General features: G+C 36.5%; 1 protein-coding gene across 2 annotated transcripts in view; it reads left to right on the forward strand.

Annotated features, from left to right (window-relative positions):
- Positions 1 to 23,167, forward strand: part of LOC118702709 (leucyl and cystinyl aminopeptidase) — an 83,012-nt gene that overhangs the window by 54,752 nt on the left and 5,093 nt on the right. For both annotated transcript variants that reach the window (XM_045571800.1, XM_036408950.2), the window contains exons 9-17: positions 594 to 725; positions 1,410 to 1,570; positions 2,034 to 2,122; positions 9,409 to 9,592; positions 10,676 to 10,832; positions 18,648 to 18,832; positions 20,289 to 20,450; positions 22,215 to 22,355; positions 23,020 to 23,101. In XM_045571800.1, the coding sequence (XP_045427756.1) occupies positions 594 to 725; positions 1,410 to 1,570; positions 2,034 to 2,122; positions 9,409 to 9,592; positions 10,676 to 10,832; positions 18,648 to 18,832; positions 20,289 to 20,450; positions 22,215 to 22,355; positions 23,020 to 23,101 (1,293 nt within the window). The remainder of the gene's footprint in view (positions 1 to 593; positions 726 to 1,409; positions 1,571 to 2,033; positions 2,123 to 9,408; positions 9,593 to 10,675; positions 10,833 to 18,647; positions 18,833 to 20,288; positions 20,451 to 22,214; positions 22,356 to 23,019; positions 23,102 to 23,167) is intronic.

Raw genomic sequence — 23,167 nt, forward strand, 5'->3', positions numbered from 1 at the left:
ATTAGTGTATACTTACTACCCTATACATTCATTAGTTCCAAACACATTGGAAATGATGCTTTAGGAAAAAGAGAGATCTTACTTTAGTGACATGATATACCAACATTGGAAATTAATGTAGTCCCAGAAGAGAGACTTCTGAGAGCTCTTTAATTTATTGTCCACAGTCGTGTGCCCATGAATTGAATTGGTGCCTTAAACATTGGGAATAAAAGTGGGGATGCCACAGAATATTTGGCATGTTTTTCTATTAAAAATATATTTATAATTGCTTAGTTTGTTAACATTAACACAAACAGTGAGTAACTGACAGACCACACAAAATGGCTCATAGTAGAATTAATGCACATGGGAATCTACTCCATTAATTCTTTTCAAGTCCTTTAAAATAATTTAAAGACAATTTGAACATAGTCCACATGTCGTTATATGAGACCAAGTAGCATTGTGTCATAACTAGACTCTATATATGGAAGTATATGCTTAGATTGACTATATTTTGAATTTTAGATTCTCAATTCTATATATATATGTCTAATGTATTCTATTATTTTCCTCCCTTTGTACCTTTTTTCTTCTTTCTTTTTGAATAGGGAGCTTCTCTCTTGTTGATGCTGAAAACATATCTTGGTGAAGATATATTTCAACGTGCTCTTGTTCTTTACCTGCAAAAGCATAGCTATGGATCCATTCAAAGTGATGATCTGTGGGATAGTTTTAATGAGGTAAGTGGCTGACCTAAATGTTCTCTTTGGCACTTGAAGTAAGAAGAGAGGAGTTCTATTATTTTTTTTAATCAAGTATATAAGCTGTGATAACAAAGATAGTTATTTGAAAAAGAGGGAGACAGAGCTTAAGAAATAAACATTAATAGATTGCAGAATTGGAAAGAAATGGAAGTACTAGTCTTAATTACTGAAAAATTGTGTGTGGCCTTATGCAACCATTTTTGTTCTACATCTTAATCTCCATTCCTTCTTTGTAGGAAAGTTGTTGTTTTTGCAAAATAATGTATATTGCTATATTTTCTTCAAAAATATTTTTTTTTATTCTTATGTTTTTGCAGTTTTTCAACCTTCAATGCTAGTCTTGTGGCTTGAAAGAGTGCTTATACCGCCTTAGGGATTTTAATGAACTTGACTGATAATATCTGCTGCTTTTTCAACATTGTGCCTCTCTCATGCTCTTTAGTTATCACTTAGTATGTTCCAGGTCACTTTCCTTTTAGCAATTACTCATTTACGTATATGAAAAATGTAAATTAGCTCAGCATTTGCGCTGCTTTTTACTAACACTACTAGTAAATGCAGTCTTCCTAGAATGTGGTACAGAAAGGAGAAAAGATACAAACTGTTAAGCTTTTAAACTGTTTAATTTTAAGCAAAAATAATTTATTCTTTTATTTGTAGGTCACAAACAAAACAGTAGATGTCAAGAAAATGATGAAAACCTGGACCCTGCAGAAAGGATTTCCTCTAGTGACTGTGCAAAGAAAGGGAAAGGAGCTTCTTGTACAACAAGAAAGATTCTTTTTAAACATGAAGCCTGGAATTCAGCCTGCAGATGCAAGGTACAAGCCTACTTTCTCTCCCTACCATCTCTTTGGACCCTCGAATTAAAGTATTTTTAAATGTCTTGTAATCATAGGTTCATATATATTTTTGTAATCCTTACCCGAGTATATATTTCCCATTGCTTTTTAGAGAGGGAGGGAGGGAGAGAGAGATGGTTGCCTCCCATGGGAGCCCCAATCAGGTCCAGGGATCGAATCTGCAACCCAGGTATGTGCCCTTAACTGGGAATCAAGTCAGAGACCGTTTGGTGTGCATGCCGGCACTCTAACCACTTAGCAACATTGGCCAGAGCCATAGGTTCTTATAAAACATCTAACAAGTTTACCCTTTTCTGGAAATATTTTGAAAATTTTCATTTTCTTGCCCCCCAAAAAACAATAAAGCAAAAATGGACAAATTATGTATAACTGACTGAAATATTGGAAAGTATAATAATCTTTCAATATTTTCTTTTTATAGTTATCTGTGGCATATTCCACTATCCTTTGTCACTGAGGGAAGAAATTATTCAAAACATCAAATGGTGTCATTTCTGGACAAGAAATCAGGTTTGACTTAACACTTTCCATATAAGAAGTTGGAAGCAGCATATTTTTTAAATATCTGACCAGGCAGCAGAAAGGAGTTTATACTTTCCAGTGTATACAATCTCCAAGCTGGTTTTATGAGCCACCTATACATGATGTGGACTAAAGTGAGATTGGGTCTATGTATCTATCATGTATAAAATTGGTTTGTCTTAGTCATGTAACATAAAGCATAAAAAATTGCACAGAAAGTGCTAGCAGTCCTGGTAGAAAATACCAAATGCTATATCTTTATATTTTATGTCACAAAGTAAGAAGTACAGCAGTTTTTTTAAAGTATGTCTGCTGTCTGCTATCTAGGGACAAGCACCCTAGATGATGCTTATGCATATTAAAGGTTGATTGATGACCTACATTTATAGAAAATAATTATTATAAAATGCCTCATAGACATAGTATATATTTTTGGTAATGGAAAATGGGGCAAAATATTATGATTACAAGGAAATAGGTAATGTAAAGATTATATATGCTGACCCACAACAAGTCTATAAAAAGCAATTGAAATGTAGTTTCTAACCATCTGTTAACTACCTCTGTGTATCCTGCCATACCATGTATCCTCTTAATTTACACCCTGAAAGAATATATGGCTTCTGGGTTCTGCAGGAACCATTAGTGTAGATTTATATAAAGGGAAAATTTGTTATTTGAATTTGGATCTGGTGTTCAATCCCATATTTTTTAGAGTGCAGGGTAGCCTAGTGGTTAAGAGAACAGACTTTGGATCCACATTGCCTGGCTCAGTTGTATGATTTTAGGCAAATTACCGTATTTTTAGGACCATAAGACGCACTTTTTTTCCTCCAGAAGTGCGTCTTATGATCCAAATATAGCCTACACATATACTTTAAAAAAAAAGTTTTTTTACTTGCCCGGCTCTGTGTGGTCTCTGTGTGCTTGCCCGGCTCTAAAATGGTTCTAAATGCTGCTGTTTACTTTACAGGGTTGATTACATGTGTTTATGACTGTGATGTTGGGTTTTAATGCACATAAAATATTTTAGGACACTATTTGTTTCAGAATCTTTTTTTCTTCATTTCCCTTCTCTAAAAACTGGTGCGTCTTATGGTCCGGTGCGTCTTATGGTCCGAAAAATACGGTATATGACCTCTCTGAACCTCATGCCCTCAGCTCTGGAATGGAGCTAGTAATTATACTTATTTTATAGTGTTATGATGAGGATTAATTGAGTTCAAGTTTATGAAACACCCAGAACAACAAGTGGCATATGTTTTGTGCTATATAAGTGTTGGCTATTATTATTGATGTTATTACTGGGGAAAAAAATACTTTGAACATAATATATCCACATTATAGAAAACCTAGAAAAAGAAAACAAATCTCACCCTATCATAACTACTCTCATGTTATTTCTTTCTAGTCATTTAAAAGTATATTTTACTTAATTGATGTCATTGTGTACATATGATTTTTAAAATTTGTTAAGCTTAGTATGTATAGTAATTGACTTAATCTTTCTTTACTATTGGACTCTTGATTCACTACTTGTCTCTATGCGGGGTTAGGGGGGTGCACGAAGCCTTAATAAAAATTTGGGCTCTTAAATGTTTTTTCATTATTTGAACTTTTTCATAGGAATGCTTCTCACAATGAAGACTCTTATCTTTGTGACTTAATACATATTTCTAAGTTGCCCTTCTATTGTGTGGTAACAATTTATGCCAATTGAAATATATAAGCATGCCCGTTGCATTGCAGTTAACTGGAATGAAGTGTTACAACAACAATCTCAGTATTTCAACCCCTAAGAGCAGTTGATGATACCATCATATTTTTTATAGCTGAGCTGGAACTGCAAGTGCTGCCTTCTTTTTGTTTGTTTGTTAATCCTCACCCGAGACTATTTTTTCCATTGCTTTTAAATAGAGTGGAAGGAAGTGGGGGAGGGGAGAGAAGAGAAAGAGGAACATTGATATGAGAGAGACACATCAATTGGTTGTCTCCCACATGTGCCCTTACTGTGGCCAGGGAACAAACCCGCAACCTAGGTATATGTCCTTGACTGGCATAAAATCTGGAGCCTTCTGTGAACAGGCAGGCACTAACCACTTAGCAACACCAGCCGGAAAACAAATGAAATAAAAACAAATCTGCATACTTTAAGTGAACCCTGCAAGGATAGTCTCTACAGAAGAGAGAAGAAATAATCTCATCTCCCTGTTTGAAAGGGACTAATAAGGATATTTTGCAAATGTCCTGGAAATCTGTAAGTTTTTGGGTGGTATTAGAAGTTTCCACCACACAAAAATTGTTTGAGCAACTCAAACAGGCCATTCTTCCTCTTGCCTCTGAATGGCCTTTGTTACTGCTGTTTTGCCACCTGGAAGAACACTCTTGCCTCCCCACCCCCTTGATTTACTCCTGTTCATTCTTCAGATCTCAGTTCACCTACTGCTCACTCCAGAAAGCCTTCTCCCACCTTGAGACAGGTTAGAGGCCCTACTTATGTGCTGTAATAACATTCTCTACTTCTCTACTTTTGTATACTTTACTGTTTCATGTGTATCTGTCCCCATATTAGATATGTCCCCTATTGAAGGTAGATATGACTATATGAATCAGTTTTGCAACCTTAGCTCCCAGTTGGCACATAACATTTATTGAATGAATAAATCTTGTCTATAGTGAAGTGACTCAATTTCAAATCTCACTGTAAAAAGTTCCAGGAAAAGAGCATTCAAAGCCTAATGAAATTATACCTTCTGTTTCCTTTAATTTCATAATACTCTTGGTAAGGAGAATGTACAAAATGCACTACAATAAAATTGGTTTAACCTAGCGCTGTAACGGAGCCAATACTTGATGAAAGTGGTGTCTGTTGGCTCCTCTTCTCAACTGTGTGATTTCCCTTTCTGCTGCTGCTGTTTTCATCCCTGTTTGTGTTTTGAGGGTCCACATTGAAAATGTTGTATCCTCACAAAAAAATGTTGAACCCTAAGGATAGTTGGCTCTTCTTGGTTCCTGATACTTCAGTGAGAATCACTCTTATTTTGATGTTTTCTTTTCTCAAAAGAAATGTAGCTGAGGCAGTGGCTACAAAGGCTTATTTTATGTCATATGACTTTAGTACAGGGTGCTATCTTGGTAGTTTGTTAAATCTATATTATAGTCAAATGGGTTCCAGGGTTGTTGGCTTAGTCCGTTAGTTGAGTCAAATATAGAAGTTATACTGTATTTGGTTAATATTTTTTTCACTTTTTTCTGCATACATGAATTTTGAACATTAATAGTTGTGCAGAAGAAGGCCTGAAAAGACCCAGCCGGAATGGCTCCTGTTAAGTATTGTCTAGTGCACCAAAGGGCTGGTAGCTTGAATTCTGGTCAGGACACATACCTGGGTTGTAGGTTCAAGATCCTGTATAGAAGGCAACTGATCAATGTTTCTCTCTCACATTGATTTTTTTTTTCTCTCTCTCTCTAATCATGTCCTCCGTTGAGGATAAAAAATATAAAGGTCTGAAAGGGGCCTTTTATTTTTTTTAAGCTACACATTGAGAAAATTATACTAAAATATGTTTCCCTCTCCCTTTTCTTCCTTCTCCCCCCCCCCCCAATTCTGTCTCTGTCTCAGTCTCAACCCACTCAGACCTCTAAGCACTTTAACTATAGGAAATTTTTATATATTTAGAATCTAACTTGAAACATTCATGTTTCTAAAGGATATCACTGTGCCAGAAATATTTCCCTGGAATTAAAAGACATGTCATTGTAGTGAGAGGCAACTGGAAAAATAGAAGAAGGAAAGTCATAGAATTAAGATATTTATCATGTGCCTTTCTCTACTCTTGCCCTCCACCCCACTCCCGCTAATAAAATAAAGGAGAAGAAAGGAGTTTTGCAGAAAGGAATGCTTTTGAACAATAGGGGATGCAATTCAACCGTATGTCTCGCGCTAGTCCTCTGGAACAAACTACACAGGAAATTTTGTGACTTTCTAGTAAAAACATGATTTTTGTTTCTCTGCTGTAATGTTTCTTTATAAAACAGTAGTTGATTTTCATAACTCATGGACAAATGGCTTTTTAAAATCAATATTAGATTACTTCATCTGGGCTTCTGCCATTTAACATTGGAATTGCTCATTCTTTTTTACTACTCAATGGATTGTGAAAATTGAACTGTTAATCTGTTAATGATTATAATAAATTAAAAACATATGGGGATAGCCTCATCCAAATTTGAGCTACAGGATGTAGTTACCTCCCTTGTGAGCAAAGCTATTATTTTTTGATACCCGTGGTTTTAAGGATCTCTATTCTGGATCATTCAGAAGACCTGAAAAAGACTAGCATGTTGGCTCTTAAAATGATAGCTCTCCTCTCTGTGCTGTTGGCTGTACTGCTTTATATTCTGTCATCAAGATGACAGTAATAATTTCAAATACACTCCCAGCTGCATTTCTCCTTTCTGCCATTTCATTTGGACTTGGCTAGGTTTACAACACGGCAAGTTGCTTGCTTATCAGCCAGATTCTCAATATTTTCTTGTACTCATCCAGTGAGAAAAGTGCCATACTTGTCATTACTTGCCTCCCTGTAAGAGAAAGGAAGAGTTGGAGCTCTTCATTCCTTCCCAAGGTCTTTTTTTGATAAAAGATCTGTAAAAAATTGTGTTTGGTGAGCTGGTGAGTGTTGATATTTTTTATTAGCTAATAGTAAATTTAATTTCTTTAGTCATAGTTTTGTTAAAAATGTCTTCAACTTGGAGCAGCTACTGTTGCCATCACAGTTATTCCTTACAACTTCATTCTGCTCTAGAAAAAGGAACAGACAATATAATTGATTTTTCTGTTATATCAGCAATAAAACAGAAATTAGTAAGAAATTTTTAAATGAAAAATACATTGTCTGAGATATGTCATGTTAAGAGAAAAATCCGAATGTAAGTCTTTTTCCATCTTAAGCATCTTTTGTAGTTTCAGTATAATTAGAATAAATAAAATATTAAGAGAATCTGAAAAATTTTAATAATTCATGTTTTTGAAGTTGAGAGACCCTAAGATGTCATACACTAAAGGATTTAATTGCATTTCTAAAATATATGTGCAAAAACTTTCACATAGCATTATGATGATAATAAAAATTTTAAAACAACCTGTTTCTATTGTAAATAGGAAACTTCTAAACTATGTAGGTCTTGAAATGGATTTATTATGAAGAAATTTAATACTGCATAGGAAGACAATGAAAAAAATGGCAGGGGGTGGAATCTGATAGACGAAAATGAAGTATAAAAATGAATGCATATATATATAAGTCCATAGTATGGAATATTACATTAATTAAATTGTGTATAGGAAAAATCTTGGCAGGAAATATACCCCCAAAGTGTTATTATTATCTGAGTTTAGATTATTTTTCTTATTTCTCTACTCTTTCTCTTAGAATTTTTTAAAGATATATTTTTATTTTAATGAGATAGGGAAAGGGAGAGAGACAGAAATATCAATGATGAGAGAGAATTATTGATTGGCTGCCTCCTACACACTCCCTACTAGGGATTGAGCCTGCAACCCAGCATAGGCCCTGACCAAATTCGAACCATGATCTCCTGGTTCATAGGTCAACACTCAACAACTGAGCCATACCGGCCAGGTGGGCTGGGCTCCCTTATAGCTTTAAAAATTAGTATTCTTTATTTTAAAATGTGGAATAAAACGTTAATAAACATTTACAAACCTTTTTTTAGATTCTTTAGAACGATTTTTCATGACATAGTTATTTTGTTTATTCATCTATTAACTACCCAAGTATTTTTGAGTACTAGGACTATTCTCAGTGCTGAAGGATTAGCAGTGAAAAAAGTAATTAGCTCATGGAGCATATCCTATATAATAAAAGGCTAAGATTCAAATTGTCTTCTCTATCAGAAATTTAACCAGTAGTTCAACAAGGGGAGAGGACCAGCTGGCCAACGGCCCGAGCCCCCTTCCCCCAGCCGGCCCCACTCTCGATTACCCCCTATCGGGGGCGGGGCCAGCCAGCCAACTGCCTAGGGCCCCTTCCCCCAACAGACCCCGCCTGTGCATGATTCCTATTCTAATAAATAGTAAACCATAAGACACTTAGAAGCATACCCTCAACTATTGTATTAAAATCATGTCCTTGTTGCAACTTTAAAGGACATTTCTTGATTAGTATTTTTAAGGATTTTAAAATTTATTACATATATTTTGTAATTAGCTTTTGTAGTAATACATTTTTGTAGTCATATAGTTTGTACCTCCCTACTAATTATAAATTAATTGAAATAATTCCATATACATTTCTAACAATTCTGTCAGCATTTATATATATAATGGTTTGAACAAAAAAAAAATGCAAATCATTTTTCTATTATTTTCACTTAATTATATTTTATTTGTGCGTGACGAGACATTAATCTTTCCCTAAAGTTTATTTTGCTAGATTTGAATTATATGACATTATAAAATTGCTTTATTTGTTCTTCCTTTGCTAACATAAAGACAAAGGCTGCAATGGAACACATTTTAAGAACTTCCCCTGCTGCCTCACCCCACATGAATTTTCCCTTTCTCCCTGCTTCTCTCCTTTAGCCACAATGAACTTGGGAGCCAGTTCAGTGCATGGACACCACCAGGGGTCCTCAAACTTTTTAAAGTGGGGGCCAGATCACGGTCCCTCAGAGAGCTGGAGGGCCGGACTATATGAACTACTAATTCCTACTGTAACACCTCGGCTGCGCTCACTGCCCAAAAAACCTGGCGGGCCGGATCAGACTCCTCTGCGGGCCGCATGTGGCCCGCGGGCCGTAGTCTGAAGACGCCTGATACTTTCTCTCTGGGTCTTGCACACTCTTTACCTTGCTAAACATATATATATCTTGAAGTCTCAAATTAGCTGTCATTTCTTCCAGGAAATCTCCTAACTTTCCCTAGGGAGTGAAGCATTTCTTCTGTGTACTTCCATAAAATATTATATTTTCTTTTTGAATTCTACCTACCTCGTTACAGTAAACTGTAAGATCTATGAGAGAAGAGACATAAGTACCCATAAGTACCTTGTTCACCATTAAGTGAGTAAGTAGTAATCTTTGTTAATGTGAAAATAACAGCATTAAAAGGCAGAGATTTAGTTTCTTAGTAGGATGATTAAATATAAAAATATACCTTATTAACTTTGAAACAAAGCATTTAATTTTTTTCTTGCCCTATTACCCTTCTTTCTCTCACTCTCGCTCTTTCATTTTTTGATTTGTATTAGATGTCATCAATCTTACAGAAGAAGTACAGTGGGTCAAAGTCAATACAGACATGACTGGCTATTATATTGTACATTATGCAGATGATGACTGGGATGCACTAATAAAACAGTTGAAAATAAATCCTTATGTCCTGAGTGACAAAGACCGAGCCAGCCTCATCAACAACATCTTTGAACTTGCAGGGTAGAGTATGCTTGGTTTTATTTTGTTTGTTTGTTTTTTAAACAAGTGATATCCAGGAAAAGAACATTTTAGAAAAAAACAGTTCAAAAGAGCTAGCATGTATTGCCTGTTAGGTATAGGTTTTGGAGGAACTGGAAAATGTCAGGCATAGTCCTTGCCTTCAAGAACTTTATAATCTATCATGAAAATTAGCTACAAATATTGAACGGTTAAGTAACAAGATTTACATAACATTTCAAGAATGTAGATGCAAACAAGCTGGACCCATATTGCTGAATAAATTAATGTAGCTCAGGCATTGTTTTATTTATTTGTAGGATTTTTTTCCAAGCAGCACTTGGTTTGTGTGATGCTTAGTGCTTACTAACTAGTTTGAGGGGCAGCTCTGATAACTGGAGCCTCTTCATTATGTACCACTTGCCTCTTCCATCACCTTGTGTGCTACTGGAATCCCAAAGCCAAGAATGGTAGAGATCTTGTGTAGAGAGAACCTTCGGAATAGGTAGATTACCAATTTAGGTTGTTAGTGGGTCTAGAAACACAAGGAATATTGAAAAGTGTTCCTCCTGACTGCTCTTGACCTTCCTATTTTTTTTTTTTAACAAACGACATTATATTATCTCAGCCATCATTGTTATGATTTCTATAAAATGGTTGATTTTAGTGGACCTCCCTTTAACAAGTTTGACAAATAAATTCCCATATAGGTATTTTTTTTCAAATTCTCTTTATGCTGCCTGTTCTTACCTGGTAAATATAAGAAATTTAAAAAACAAATAAAATTAGTACTATTAATCATTTCTCATCTAAGATGTAATTCCTGAGTTAGTAGCAATTTACAGGTGGCATGGAATGAAAACGGAGCAATTATTGATCATTTTTTTCTGAAATGTGTCTTTAACTTTGTGTCACACACATGAACTTAATCAAAGGTAATCATATTTAGTCTAACTTTACAGAATGACAATCTAAGCTTAAATTTTAGGTCTTTAAGACACCATTTGACCATAAAACTTCTCAGCATGCGTTCAGTTCATCTGCCTTTCTCAGCATGTTTACTTGTTCTGTTCTTTTACCCTTTAGGCTAGGCAAAGTGCCTCTTAAGAAGGCCTTTGATTTGATTGATTATCTTGGGAAGGAGACCCATACTGCACCCATCACTGAAACCCTCTTTCAGACAGGCCTCATCTATAACCTCCTTGAAAAACTAGGATATATGAATCTGGCCTCAAGACTGGTGGTGAGTCTGCCTTTTTGCCAGCTTCTCTTTGTTGATTGCTTTTAATCTGGTTATTCAGCAGCAATAGGCTGAAAAGGAATGAAATTCCATTTTCTTTACTTTCCAAGAAATCCTTATTTTTAATGAAAATGTCATTGCTTACCATGAATAGTTGATAAAGGCTTAGCATGATTTGATTTTGTTTGAATATCAACAGAGATTTCTCATACTGCTGTCACATGAAAAGAAACTTTTTCTATTCAATTTTTTATATAGTAAATGCTTTATATGACCCTTTTGAAAAGCAGTGCTCCCGTTAATATCCTAGTAGCCTATATCAAATGACAGTCATGTTTGTGTTGTTTGTATTAGGATTATTGTTTAGGAGCCCTTCTGATACCTTTCTTATGGATGAGGATGCTGGTGCATATGTTTCTCTGCAAAGCAGAAATGGAGTCTTGGTATTGGAGACTGTTTTACCTTTTTAAAAAAGACCAGTTGCCTGATCTTAACACTTGTTATTTTAGACACTTTCAGTGTTAAACTGTTGACTGAGTCTTTAAAAACTGTTGACTGAGCCTTTAAAAGCTTGGAAGAGAGTGATGCATCCTTTGTTTTATCCAATTTTCTGAATCAGCACATTCTGACCACAGGGTTTGCTTTGTAAACTATAATAGTTGGGTTTTCCAGGGACCAAGCAAAAGGCAACTTTCAGGAAAAGGAAGACAGTACTGGAACAGAAATTAGATCAAGTCTTTTAGGGTTTTGGTGTCTTCACTGGTAAAAGGAAGGGATTGGATTAAATTTTTATTTTATTTTATTCCTTTCTGCCACATTTTGCTATGCATCCCTTATGATGAGTTCTTACCACAGGCATGATTCTCAGTGGGGAAAGGGAATGTAGGGCAGGTGGGCCATATGCAGCTTAAAAAACACCGTCCCTCACAAGTTTCTGATCTGACCCCAAAGGAACCACCCCCATCCCTACCCATAAGTGAGGTTCTTAAGTTAGATGATTTCTGAGGTTTCTTCTAATTGGTAGATTTTTATCATTCTCCTATTTCATAAGGTTTTAACTACCAGCCTTAATAAAAATCAGCTTCTGGAATGTGCCTCAGCCCATAGTAGCATTCAGTAAATGTGGAATGAATAAATGAGCGAGTCACTCCAGAAACAAGTACATGTCAATGTTTATTATATTCTGTACACCGTGCTCAGTACTTAGTGTTGATTACCTTGTTTGATCCTCACACAACACCAAATGGATATTTCTACTTTCATGAGATAAAGGAGGAGACTAAATAACTTCCCCAAACTCACTTATCCAGTCAATTATAAAGCTGAAGTTCTATCCCACATTGGTTTTACTTCAAAACCTATTCTTTTCCTTACATTGCTATATATTTTAAACTAATTTGTAGTCTAACAATGTCATCATTCCAGTGATACCTTTTTGTTGGGAAAGATCAAAGCTTTTTTCTTTTTTCTTTTTTGCTATTGTTCTTTTTTAAACTGAGATTTTAAATTAAAACAGGTTGAAAAGTTTGGAGACCATGTGTTTAAGGTTTAAAATCATAGACCCACATCTAGTGACTTCCTTGAAAATGAAATTGTCAACTTACTATAAGATTTCTTTTATACCTAAAATGTTAGTAACAGTATTTTTTATAGTATTGTTGTGCATTTCCAAGAAGTATACAGCTAACTATTGGTCTCTTTCTACTGTTGCCTTATTAAAGAAATTGGCCATTTGTTAGCCAGTTCAGCCACTGCAGATGGACATTTGGGTTGTTTGGAGTTTGGAGCTATTATAAACAGTGTTGCTATGAATATTCTTATACACATCTTTGATGAGTTTCTATGGGGTATGTGTCTGGAAAATGGAATTGCTGAATCAAAACATATACATGGTTAATATTGTATTACCAAATCATTTTTCAAAGTTACACCAATTTAACACTCCATCAGCAGTGTACGAGAATTCAAGGTCTGTTCTGGATCTATTTTTTTTGTCAACACATATATTAATAGTAACCTTTTTCTTTTAGCCATTTGGATGGGTGCACCATAGTATTGTAATTTTGTCTTTAATTTATATTTCTCTAAGTGAATATGAATTCCTTTTGAAATGTTTATTGACCATTGGGTTTTCTCTCTCTTTTTTATATTGAATTTTAGAGAGAGGAAGGGAAAGAGAGAGAAACATCGATGTGAGAGAGAAACAGTGATCAGTTGTCTCCTGCACCCACTCTGGCCAGGGATTGAACCTGCAACCTGGGTATATGTCCTGACTGGGAATCAAGCCCATGACCTTCTGGTGTATGGATGATGCTTAAACCAACTGAGCCACCTGGCTAGGGCTGGATATTCTCTTTTGTCTTGGGATATTCCCCCAGGTCTTTCATTTGTTTTTCTATTGGATTGTTTGCCTTTTTCTTATCGATATTTAAGACTTTTAAAAATATATATATTTTATTTTTTTTACAGAGAAGAAGAGAGAGGGAATAGAGAGTTAGAAACATCAATGAGAGAGAATCATCGATCAGCTGCCTCCTGCACCACCCCCACTGTGGATGTGCCCGCAACCAAGGTACATGCCCTTGACCGGAATTGAACCCAGGACCTTTCAATCCGCAGGCCGACACTCCATCCACTGAGCCAAACCGGATTCGGCTAAGACTTTTTTTTTTAAAAAAGACTTCTTTATATATTCTACTTATGAGTTCTTTGTTTATTTTGTATATTTGCAAATATCTTCACCTACTCTGGCTTGCTTTTTCACTTTATTAATGATTTTTTAATTAGCATAAATTCTTTTTTTTTTTAATTTCAATGCAACTTATATTTAGATCAGAAGTCTAACAGGAACTTTATCAAAATTTAAACCATTAATTTATAAAATGCAGATGGGAGGATGTAATAACACATGTACAGCACCCAGACAATATATGCCCAAGACGTACATAATTAGCATAAATTCTTAATTTTAAGGTATGAAATCTGCCTAGCCCAAGATATTCTCCTAAATTTTCCTCTGAAAACTTTTTTTTACCTTTTATATTTAGATTTATGATCCATTTGGAATTGATTTTTATATGGTGTGAAGTAAACATAAATATTAATTTCTTTTCAATATGGGTATCTAAGTGATCCAGCACCAGTGTACTTCATGGTATCCATTTTTTAATTATAGGATTTCTATAACTACTTTGGGGTTATTAGTGCCATATCAAATCATCACTATTTGGGGTAATATATTAGTTTCCCAGGGCCATCGTAATAAATTATTACAAACTGGGTGTCTTAAAACAACAGAACTTTATTATCTCACAGTTCTGGAAGTCTTAAATCAGGGTGTTATCAGGGTAAGTTTGGTTTCTTCTGAGGGAGAATCTATTCCATGTGTCTCTCTCAGTTTCAAGAGCTTGCTAGCAATCCTTGGCATTCTTTAGGTTGTAATTGCATTACTACAATCTCTGCCTCTGTCTTCACATGGCATGTTTCCTGTGTTTCTTTGTCTGGATTTCTTCTTGCAAGGGCACCCATCATTGGGTTTGGGCCCACTATAATCCAGTATGACCTTATTTAATTTATTTACATCTGCAAAACTCCTGGTCCCAAATAAGGCCACCGTCACAGGTTTCAGTCAGACATGAGTTTTGGGGGCATATTGTTCAACCCATTATAAATAGCAGTATTAGCATATGTCACTCACTTCTTTTCAGTATTAAAGAACAGTGTTGGTACAGAATGTATTCTTAAGAGAAGGCAGGATAGCTTTCTACTCTGAAGCTGCCCAGAAGCTGCTCTTCCTCTGCCTCTCTCCTTAACTCTGTTGAGGCCCAGTGTCAGGAAACATTGGGTAATTTACCTCAAGCTATCCCTGTCCTGAGACTGTAGATGGGAAACACAGTTCAAGGAGTTAAGCCTTTTGAATATTTTCTTAATCAAGTAACTCTGCATCTTCATTTCTGATGATGACTTCCAGTTTGCTGGGAAGTATGTGTTTATTAAGAACATACTTCAGAGTGGGGTCCAGAAGGAAGGACGGGAGGCTGAGTATGTGTTTGGAAGACCACAGGCCCTTTTACTGCTGGAGATTGCATATCTTGATGGTTAGTTAAAAGGTTAGCTTCAGTTCATCAAAAGGGAGAAACTGTCTCTTTAAAATTATTATTCTCATTTTAGGACATTCTGGTAGCATCAAAACTCTCAAAATATGAAGTCTGAGCCACCGTAGTCGGAGATTGGAATGGCAGACATTTCTGAGTCTCTGGAGCCAGTCTTCAGTAGTATTTATGATTGTGACTGCTGTCTAATTTTTTTGTCATTGTTGCCAGAGCAGAATGTACATTAATTGGTCATTTTGTTGTATAGGCTCCATTATTTGTTGTATACCTATGTAGCACATGCCCATGTATCACATTTTGTGATGTATACTGTGGTGCTGTGGTGGGTAGGGTCTGGAGGCACACTTGAATTGTGTTAGATTGTTCACATATGATGTTACTATCTGATCCTAGCTATATCCTGTCTCATCACTTATAAGTCTGTCATTCTGATATGTATGAGGGATTGGTGGGATAATGTTTTGCAATAAAAGCTGACACTTCACTTTTAAGAAGTTCAGTTGACCCACGAAAGAACTCCCTGGACATATCAGTGTAAAATTAAAGCAATAAATCAAAATGTAATACATAGCATAAGTGCCAGCATCTATCCCTGTTTTATTTTTTAATCATGTCATGTTGTTGTTGCATTTTATTACATATCCAATGTTTGTAGTTTGTATAACCCTACTTAAGTGTCAGAGGAGGAAAATATTCAAAAGGTTTAACTCCTTAAATTGTGTGTATCATCTACATTCCCTCTCCCCATTTGCCATTTTCACTTTATGGAATCAGAGGATGGGATTCTAATGTTTAATGATTTAAATTTCAAAAATTAAATTAGAACCATGGAAAAAATAGTATTAATTTTATTATGGGAGGCAAAGGTAATTCAAAGCACTTCTTATGGTTAGTTAATACTAAAAATATAACCTGGAATTTTCTAAAAAAGAGTTATTTTTTTTAAAAGAAGATATTTTACTCTATTATGTAATCATTTGAAACATATTTCAAATCAACTATTTTGGTAATTCCTCTTGGTGTACAGGGAATAACTAGTAAAAATTCGCCATGCAATTCTGATGGAGTAACTGCTCAGGGATTAGCCTATTCAAGGTTCAGGCTCCTCTTGCCTTCAGTCCTTTCCAATGGCATTTTTTTTTGGTACTGGCTTCTTTACGTTTTAGTTAATTCTCAAGGAGCATTGGCATTTTTCTCTGTTGAACTTTTCTTTTAATCATTGAAGGGCTGCCTCCTGCATGCCCCCTACTGGGGATTGAACCTGCAACCCTAGTATGTGCCCTGACAGGGAATAAAATCATGACCTCCTGGTTCATGGGTCAATGCTCAACCACTGAGCCACACCAGCTAGGTTCCACTGAACCTGAATAGTATTTCAAACATGTGACTTTTTTTTTCTCATCCCTTCTTTGTTTTTATTTGACAGTTATGAGTAGCTTTTAAATTTCTTTTTTTCCATCAGTCACTTGGGATTATTTGTTATCATGATGCTGTTGAGGTCAGGCCAGTGAAGACAGCATGTACCAAAGTGGTCATGTGTATCCAGGAGGGTTTGTATCGCTTTTATGTTCTTTGCATTATCAATCAGCAAAGCAAGTATTTTTCCACTTCACATCCTCCCAGTGACTCACAAGCTTACTCAGGCATTCCACCAGGTGTCTGTTCTCCTTTTTATTGCTTTTGAAGCAAGCAAACAATAGCAAGTGATCACGTCATCACAAACTTTGAGTCTTCTTTTTGCACGGATTCTTGTTTCTATTCTCATAGTTCCACAAGAGACTTATTCAGAGGTCTTCTGAGAAAATGGCCTTGCAGTTTACAAGTCTCTGCCTAGGATTCATTTTAAGTATTGACAGTGGCACTCTGTAAAAATATGATGCTGTATGAAGAACTTGAACTACTTTTCTGGGGTTAAGAGTTTTTGTATTTGGTCATCTGTGGTACTTGACTACTTGAGATGAGATATGATAAGGGTGATGCTGTTAAAAAAGAACCAGTGGGAGGAACTGCCCCTGCCTGAGACCCTGTGGGCAGGATATGGCTGTAAATCTGTTTGTTTGTTTCTTCTTATTTACAGCCATGAGGGTTTTCTAAAAAATACCTGTAAGCATTTTATATTAAAATTTGTGTTTCTATTACTAGCATTCATGCATGCGTATTTTGTATGATGATTTTTAAAGATCCCGTGTGTCCTCACCCCTCCCCATGTACCACAGCTTGCAACATTGAAATATTTTCATATACTATTAATAGTTTTTATACTTTTGTTGTGGGGAGAGATGAAAAAGAAATAAAAGCTATATTGATTTCTTAATACTATCCTATCTAATAAAAGTAATATACAGATTGACTGTCACTCCAACACACAAGATGGCTGCCCCCATGTGGACACAAGATGGCCGCCACAAGATGGCCACCAGGGGAGGGCAGTTGGGAGGGACCAGGCCTGCAAGGGAGTGCAGTTTGGGGGTGATCAAGCCTGCAGGGGAGGGCAGTTAGGGGTGACCAGGCCAGCAGAGGAAGGAAGTTGGGGGCGACCAGGCCTGCAGGGGAGAGCAGTTGGGAGGGACCAGGTCTATAGGGGAGGGCAGTTAGGGACAAACAGGCTGGCAGGGGAGTGGTTAGGAGGTGATCAGGTTAGTAGGAAGAAGTGGTTAGGGGCAATCAGGAAGGCAGGCAGGTGAGCAGTTGGGAGCCAGCAGTCCTGGATTTTGAGAGGGCAGTCAGACATCCCTGGAGGGGTCCCAGATTGGAGAGGGTGCAGGCTGGGCTTAGGGACACACACCCCTGTGCACGAATTTCATGCACCGGGTCTCTAGTAAATATGTATTTAGGAATGACATTTTATTTAGAAGAAACTATTAACAGTGGACTGAAATAGTGGATAGTATTACTGATTAACTGAATTTCTTTCAGAGTGATAATAGAAGATGTTCTTATTTCTGGGAGTTGCATGCTGAAGTATTTATAAATGAAATATCATGATATCTATAACTTACTCTCATGGTTCAGCTAAAACCATAAAAATATATATGTATGTATGTGTGTTACATGCACATAGAAACAAAGCAAATGTAAGAGTATTAAAAAACAGTGAATCTAGCATATGGGTGTCCATTGTACTATTCTTGTAGCTTTTCTGTAGATTCAGAATATTTTTATAAATATTGAGGGAGAAGATAACTATAAACAACTATACTTTTCTATAGTACTCATTTTCTCACTAATTAGATTAATCTGTTACAGCATCAATATTTGAAGTATTTACTTTAATATTAGATTTAGAAACATTTAAACAGTAAAGAACTATATTTTTCTCTCTGACTGCTTTTTGGATTTATGAATTCTAAAGTCACAAGGTCAGGAAGTTCCAACTTCCTTCTAGCAGTGGTACTTTGGGTCAGGAAAATAACTTCTTGCTGAGTACACACTAAAGAAAGGTTCCCTACTGCAGGGAAGCCATTAATTCTTTCTGTGTTATGTCATTAAAAGTCCCTGTTGGCTATAGCATCCTTTTGTATAAACTTTGTCATTGAATGGTTCATCTCAGCTATTTCTGGGCAGTTGGTATTTAATGAGTAATATCTCTGTCCCTATCCCTCTTTTTCTCCTTGGGTAAATGTTGGGAAAAAGAGATGTAGTTGTCCTGATTTTCCTGGTTGTCCTAATTATTATTACTCCATTGTAACCTATTTTGTATCTCTAGAACAGGGTATCTAAATTGCTTCAAAGCCAAATTCAGCAGCAAAATTGGACTGATGATGGCTCCTCATCTGCTCGAGAGTTGCGGTCAGCCTTGCTAGAGTTTGCCTGTGTCCATGACCTAGAGAACTGCAGCACTACTGCCTCGAAGCTGTTTGACGATTGGGTTGCATCCAATGGAACTCAAAGGTGAGGTGTGCTTTTACTCAAATGAGCTCTCTGCCTCTTCTTTACTTCACATCATGTACTAAAACCAGGATCTTTTCATCCTGGGTCACACCTGTTATAAAGCTGAGTGTCAATGTGTGTGAACTCTAGGCACTTACGTTCTCAAATAAGACTTTTTTTATTGTGGTAAATTACATACAACATAAAATTTACTATCTTAACAAATTTTAAATGTACAATTTGGTAGTATAAGCATATTCCCCTCATTGTGCAACAAGTCTCCAGAACTTTATCTTGCAAAACTGAAACTTCTTACCCAAATGAATCTCCCCCACCCTCTTGCCGTTTCCCCAGCCCCTAGAAATGACCATTCTACTTTCTATTTTGAGTTTTTACTGCTCTAAATACTTCATTTATGTGAAATCATACATTATATGTCTTTCTGTGACTGGCTTGTTTTACTTAACATAATGTCCTCAAGCTTCATCCATATGTAAGAATTTTCTCCTTTTTAAGGCTGAATAATCAATCCATTGTATGTATATATCACATTTTACAATTCTTATCCATTCATTCACTAATAGACATTTGGCTTGCTTTCACCTTTTGGCTCTTAACCAATAATGCTGCTATGAACATGGTTGTACATATATGTCTTTGAAGCCCTGCTTTCAGTTATTTCAAATATATACCAGAGTAGGATTGCTGGATCATTTGGTAGTTCTATTTTTAATGTTTTGAGAAACTGACACACTATTTTCCATAGCAGCTACACCATTTTACATTCCCGCCAACTGCACAAGGGTTTCTTCCAATTTCTCCACATTCTCACCAACACGTCTTATTTTCTGTGTGTGTGTGTGTGTGTGTGTTTTATAGCAACCATCCTAACGGGTGTGAGGTGTCAAAGACTCTCTTTTAATTTAGGAATAAAACATAGCAGGTGGAGTTAGCAATTAGTAAAAATAGTTTGATGATGATCGGTTCTCTCTAAGTTCCTTATTGGGCATATGGAAGAAGATTCAAGCACCAGATAAAGAGATTTTAATAATGGCAGAAAACTATGCTCCCTCCCCTTTTCTCATCCCTTGCTTTGTATTTCTACCATGGAATTTAACACACTGTATTGTAATGAATATATTTCTTGGTTTGTACTTTGTGATAGCCTGTGAGTTCCTAGAGGCAGAGACTGTGTCTCTTTTCCCCCCTCTCCATTACCCAGCCAGTCAGTTGCTTGGTTCTTTGTGGATGCTCAGCAAATAGTTATTGTATTAAATTGAAGTCATATTTCTTCTAGTCCCACCAACTAGGAAAGTAGCAGCCACTAAATTAGCCATTTTCTTCACTATTGGTTAGTTGTACAGTGAAGACTCTTCTGTACTGCTGTGCTCTGACACCTAACACATCACCACTAGTCATTTCCTTACCTTTGAATTTAGGATGTTTTTGTTCTCACCTTTGAGTACCTCTCTTACAGCCTACCTACTGATGTCATGACTGCTGTGTTCAAAGTCGGAGCAAGAACTCAGAGCGGCTGGTCGTTCCTCTTAAGCAAGTATATCTCTATAGGCTCTGAAGCAGAGAAGAATAAAATACTTGAAGCTCTTGCCAGCTCCGAGGATGCACGGAAACTTTACTGGTATGAAACCAACCAAGGAATATGATATGTAGAAACCAAAAGTATGAAAGCATGGTGCTGCAGGGGTGGAGACCTCATTTCCTCTGGGATCTCCCTTTCACTCACAGACCAGACCTGACTTGGTCAGTGAGGTAAGGAGCCCCATGTGCTGGCTTTCAGCTCAGGAACTGGACAGCTGGGCAGAAGGTGCTTTGCCCAGAACCCCATCACCCACCTACTTTTCTGCTTAAACACGGCTTCGTCCCCTTAGCATGTTGTCTTCATTCCACAGTTAGTGCTTCATTCTTTCTGGTCAAGGCATTGCTCTGTCCAAGCTGTCATTTTGAAAATGCAAACACTACAGAAAAAGGGATTATGTAAAAAGTATAGGCTCTACTTTCATATGAATTTGCCAGACATTTTCTTTCTAATATTGACCGACAAAACCTGGAAATGGGAGTTTCACGTGCAAAAGAAGGGCCGTGAGCAGGGCCTCCTGACCAAGGGGCCAGCAGTGGTGGGGCAGAGAGGAGCACAGGATCTAAGGGTCAGTGCTGGGAAGGTCAGAGGGAGGCATTACTGTGTCACTGCTTCTCTTGTATAAATGAACTCAGATAAATCCCAAGTGTCCCAGAGATGTCATCAGCGTTGGCCCAGACCTATTTCCCAAAGGATGTGCTGTAAATAATTATTTTCCTTAACATAGTAGCCAGCCTCTGATCCAAGCAAACAGAGGAAAGTTTGCTCTAAATTGCAATAATTTTTATTTTAAACAAATAAGCACACTAATAAATTCCCATTATAAAGTATTTAAACAATATCTACGAAAATTGAATAAAACATGAAAGTGTCTCTTATATGATTCTTTCATATGTTCCTTCCATTCTTATACTTTCTGCTAACAGTGTCAATCCTGGTCTGTATATTTATATGTCAGCATAGTTTATACTAGCCCCAGTATCTTGTGATGGTCCTTTCAGCTAGTGATCTTCTCTGAGATTTGCCATGTCAGTTCATGAAGCCTACTTCATTTGTTTGCATGGATGCATACTATTCCATAGTAGGGCTTCATCATAATTTGTTTAACCCATCACAGCTTGATGAGCTCTTGGGTTTTCTTTCTATTAAAAGTATTGCTGCATTTTGGGGGAAATGTGTTTTCTCTATATACACAGACTTCGTAGCACAGGAGATGAGAACTGCTTGTGTTCAGGTGCCAGGCTGCAGTATTTACTAACAGTGTAACTGGGGCGATTACATAACCTCAGTTTCTTATAGAGTGGGTATAGGTAATAATTGCCTTTTTTCAAGCATTGTTGTGTTAGCAATTTAAACATCTGGTACATATGAAATATTAATAAGTAATAACTATGAATATCAAGAATATATTCTGAAATGTGTCTTCATTTTCACATTATTTAAACAGCCCCGTTTTTAAAGAGTAATACCTTATATTAAAAATCACCTTTTCTTTTTTCTGTTAAGGTTTTTAACAGGAAAAAAAAATCAGTCTTCAGAATTATAAATTCTACCAGGGTTTATTTCTCAAAAGTCTTTACTATATCAAGAAGTCTGTATTATCTCAGAAGTGTTTATCTCATTGGTGAATTCTTCATTTAAGAAAAATGACAAGTTTTCAATCTGTTGATCAATCTTAAACTAACCCAAAAGTGATATCCCTTGAATTGCTGCAGAGCTTTAATTAGGAGACCAGCACTAATCTAAGTTCAGTCATCACTTCATCATGAATAATTATTTTGGAAGCTAAACCTGTTTGCTTTTCAGGTTAATGAAAACTAGCCTCAGTGGAGATACCATCCGAACACAAAAGCTGTCATTTGTCATAAGAACAGTGGGCCGGCATTTCCCTGGACACCTCCTGGCATGGGATTTTGTCAAAGAGAACTGGAACAAGCTTGTACAGAAGTAAGTGTCTCAGAATTACAGCTTTTAGTGTTTTCAGTCTCTGCACTTGAAAACTATGCCCAATGTTGTATTGGTTCATAGGCCTTATGATTTGCTGTGAGAGGAAAATGCTTCGGTAACATTTGACCAAGACACTCAGAAATTTTCACATTTGTAAGCATCATTCCATAATGTGAATCACATTTGGGTACTAATCAAGCCTAGCCATGCTCGACCCAGATCACTTAGCTTAGCATGGCCACAGGCTAACTCAGAAGAGCTGTTTAGTTATGTGTGTTGAAAAATGTCTCTTCATTGCCAAAGGATCAGTTCAGAGGTCACATCCAGGTAGACAGCACAAATAGGGTTTTGTTTTTTTTTTTCTGTTAAAGCAGTAATATTACATTTCAGGATGTTTGCTATGATTTTTTTATAAATCAAATGGATTAATAATTTATCTGGTATTGCCAGCTCCTGCCTTTTGTGTGCACCTTTCCTTCCCATGTGCAGTAAATGCATGTAGGACTTCTCCCAACTTCCGGAGCTGCAGTTCCCAGCACAGGGACGAGACTCTGCTTTGGCATACGTGGCTCTTAGGAAAATATTTCCTTTGCTATCGGAAACTTAGCTTACCAACAGCTACCTCATTTTTTACTCTTTTGCTTTTGTATTTGTATTTCTTCAGGTTCCATCTGGGTTCCTATACCATACAAAGTATTGTTGCTGGATCAACTCACCTGTTTTCAACGGAGGCACATTTGTCGGAGGTTAGTTGTGTAAAATGTTACTAACAGAGATGGGGTATACCTTTCCTCTCAGGCTGCTCAGTTTAA

This window comes from Pipistrellus kuhlii, unplaced genomic scaffold (genome assembly GCF_014108245.1).
Source record: "Pipistrellus kuhlii isolate mPipKuh1 unplaced genomic scaffold, mPipKuh1.p scaffold_m20_p_4, whole genome shotgun sequence".
NCBI classification, from domain to species: domain Eukaryota; kingdom Metazoa; phylum Chordata; class Mammalia; order Chiroptera; family Vespertilionidae; genus Pipistrellus; species Pipistrellus kuhlii.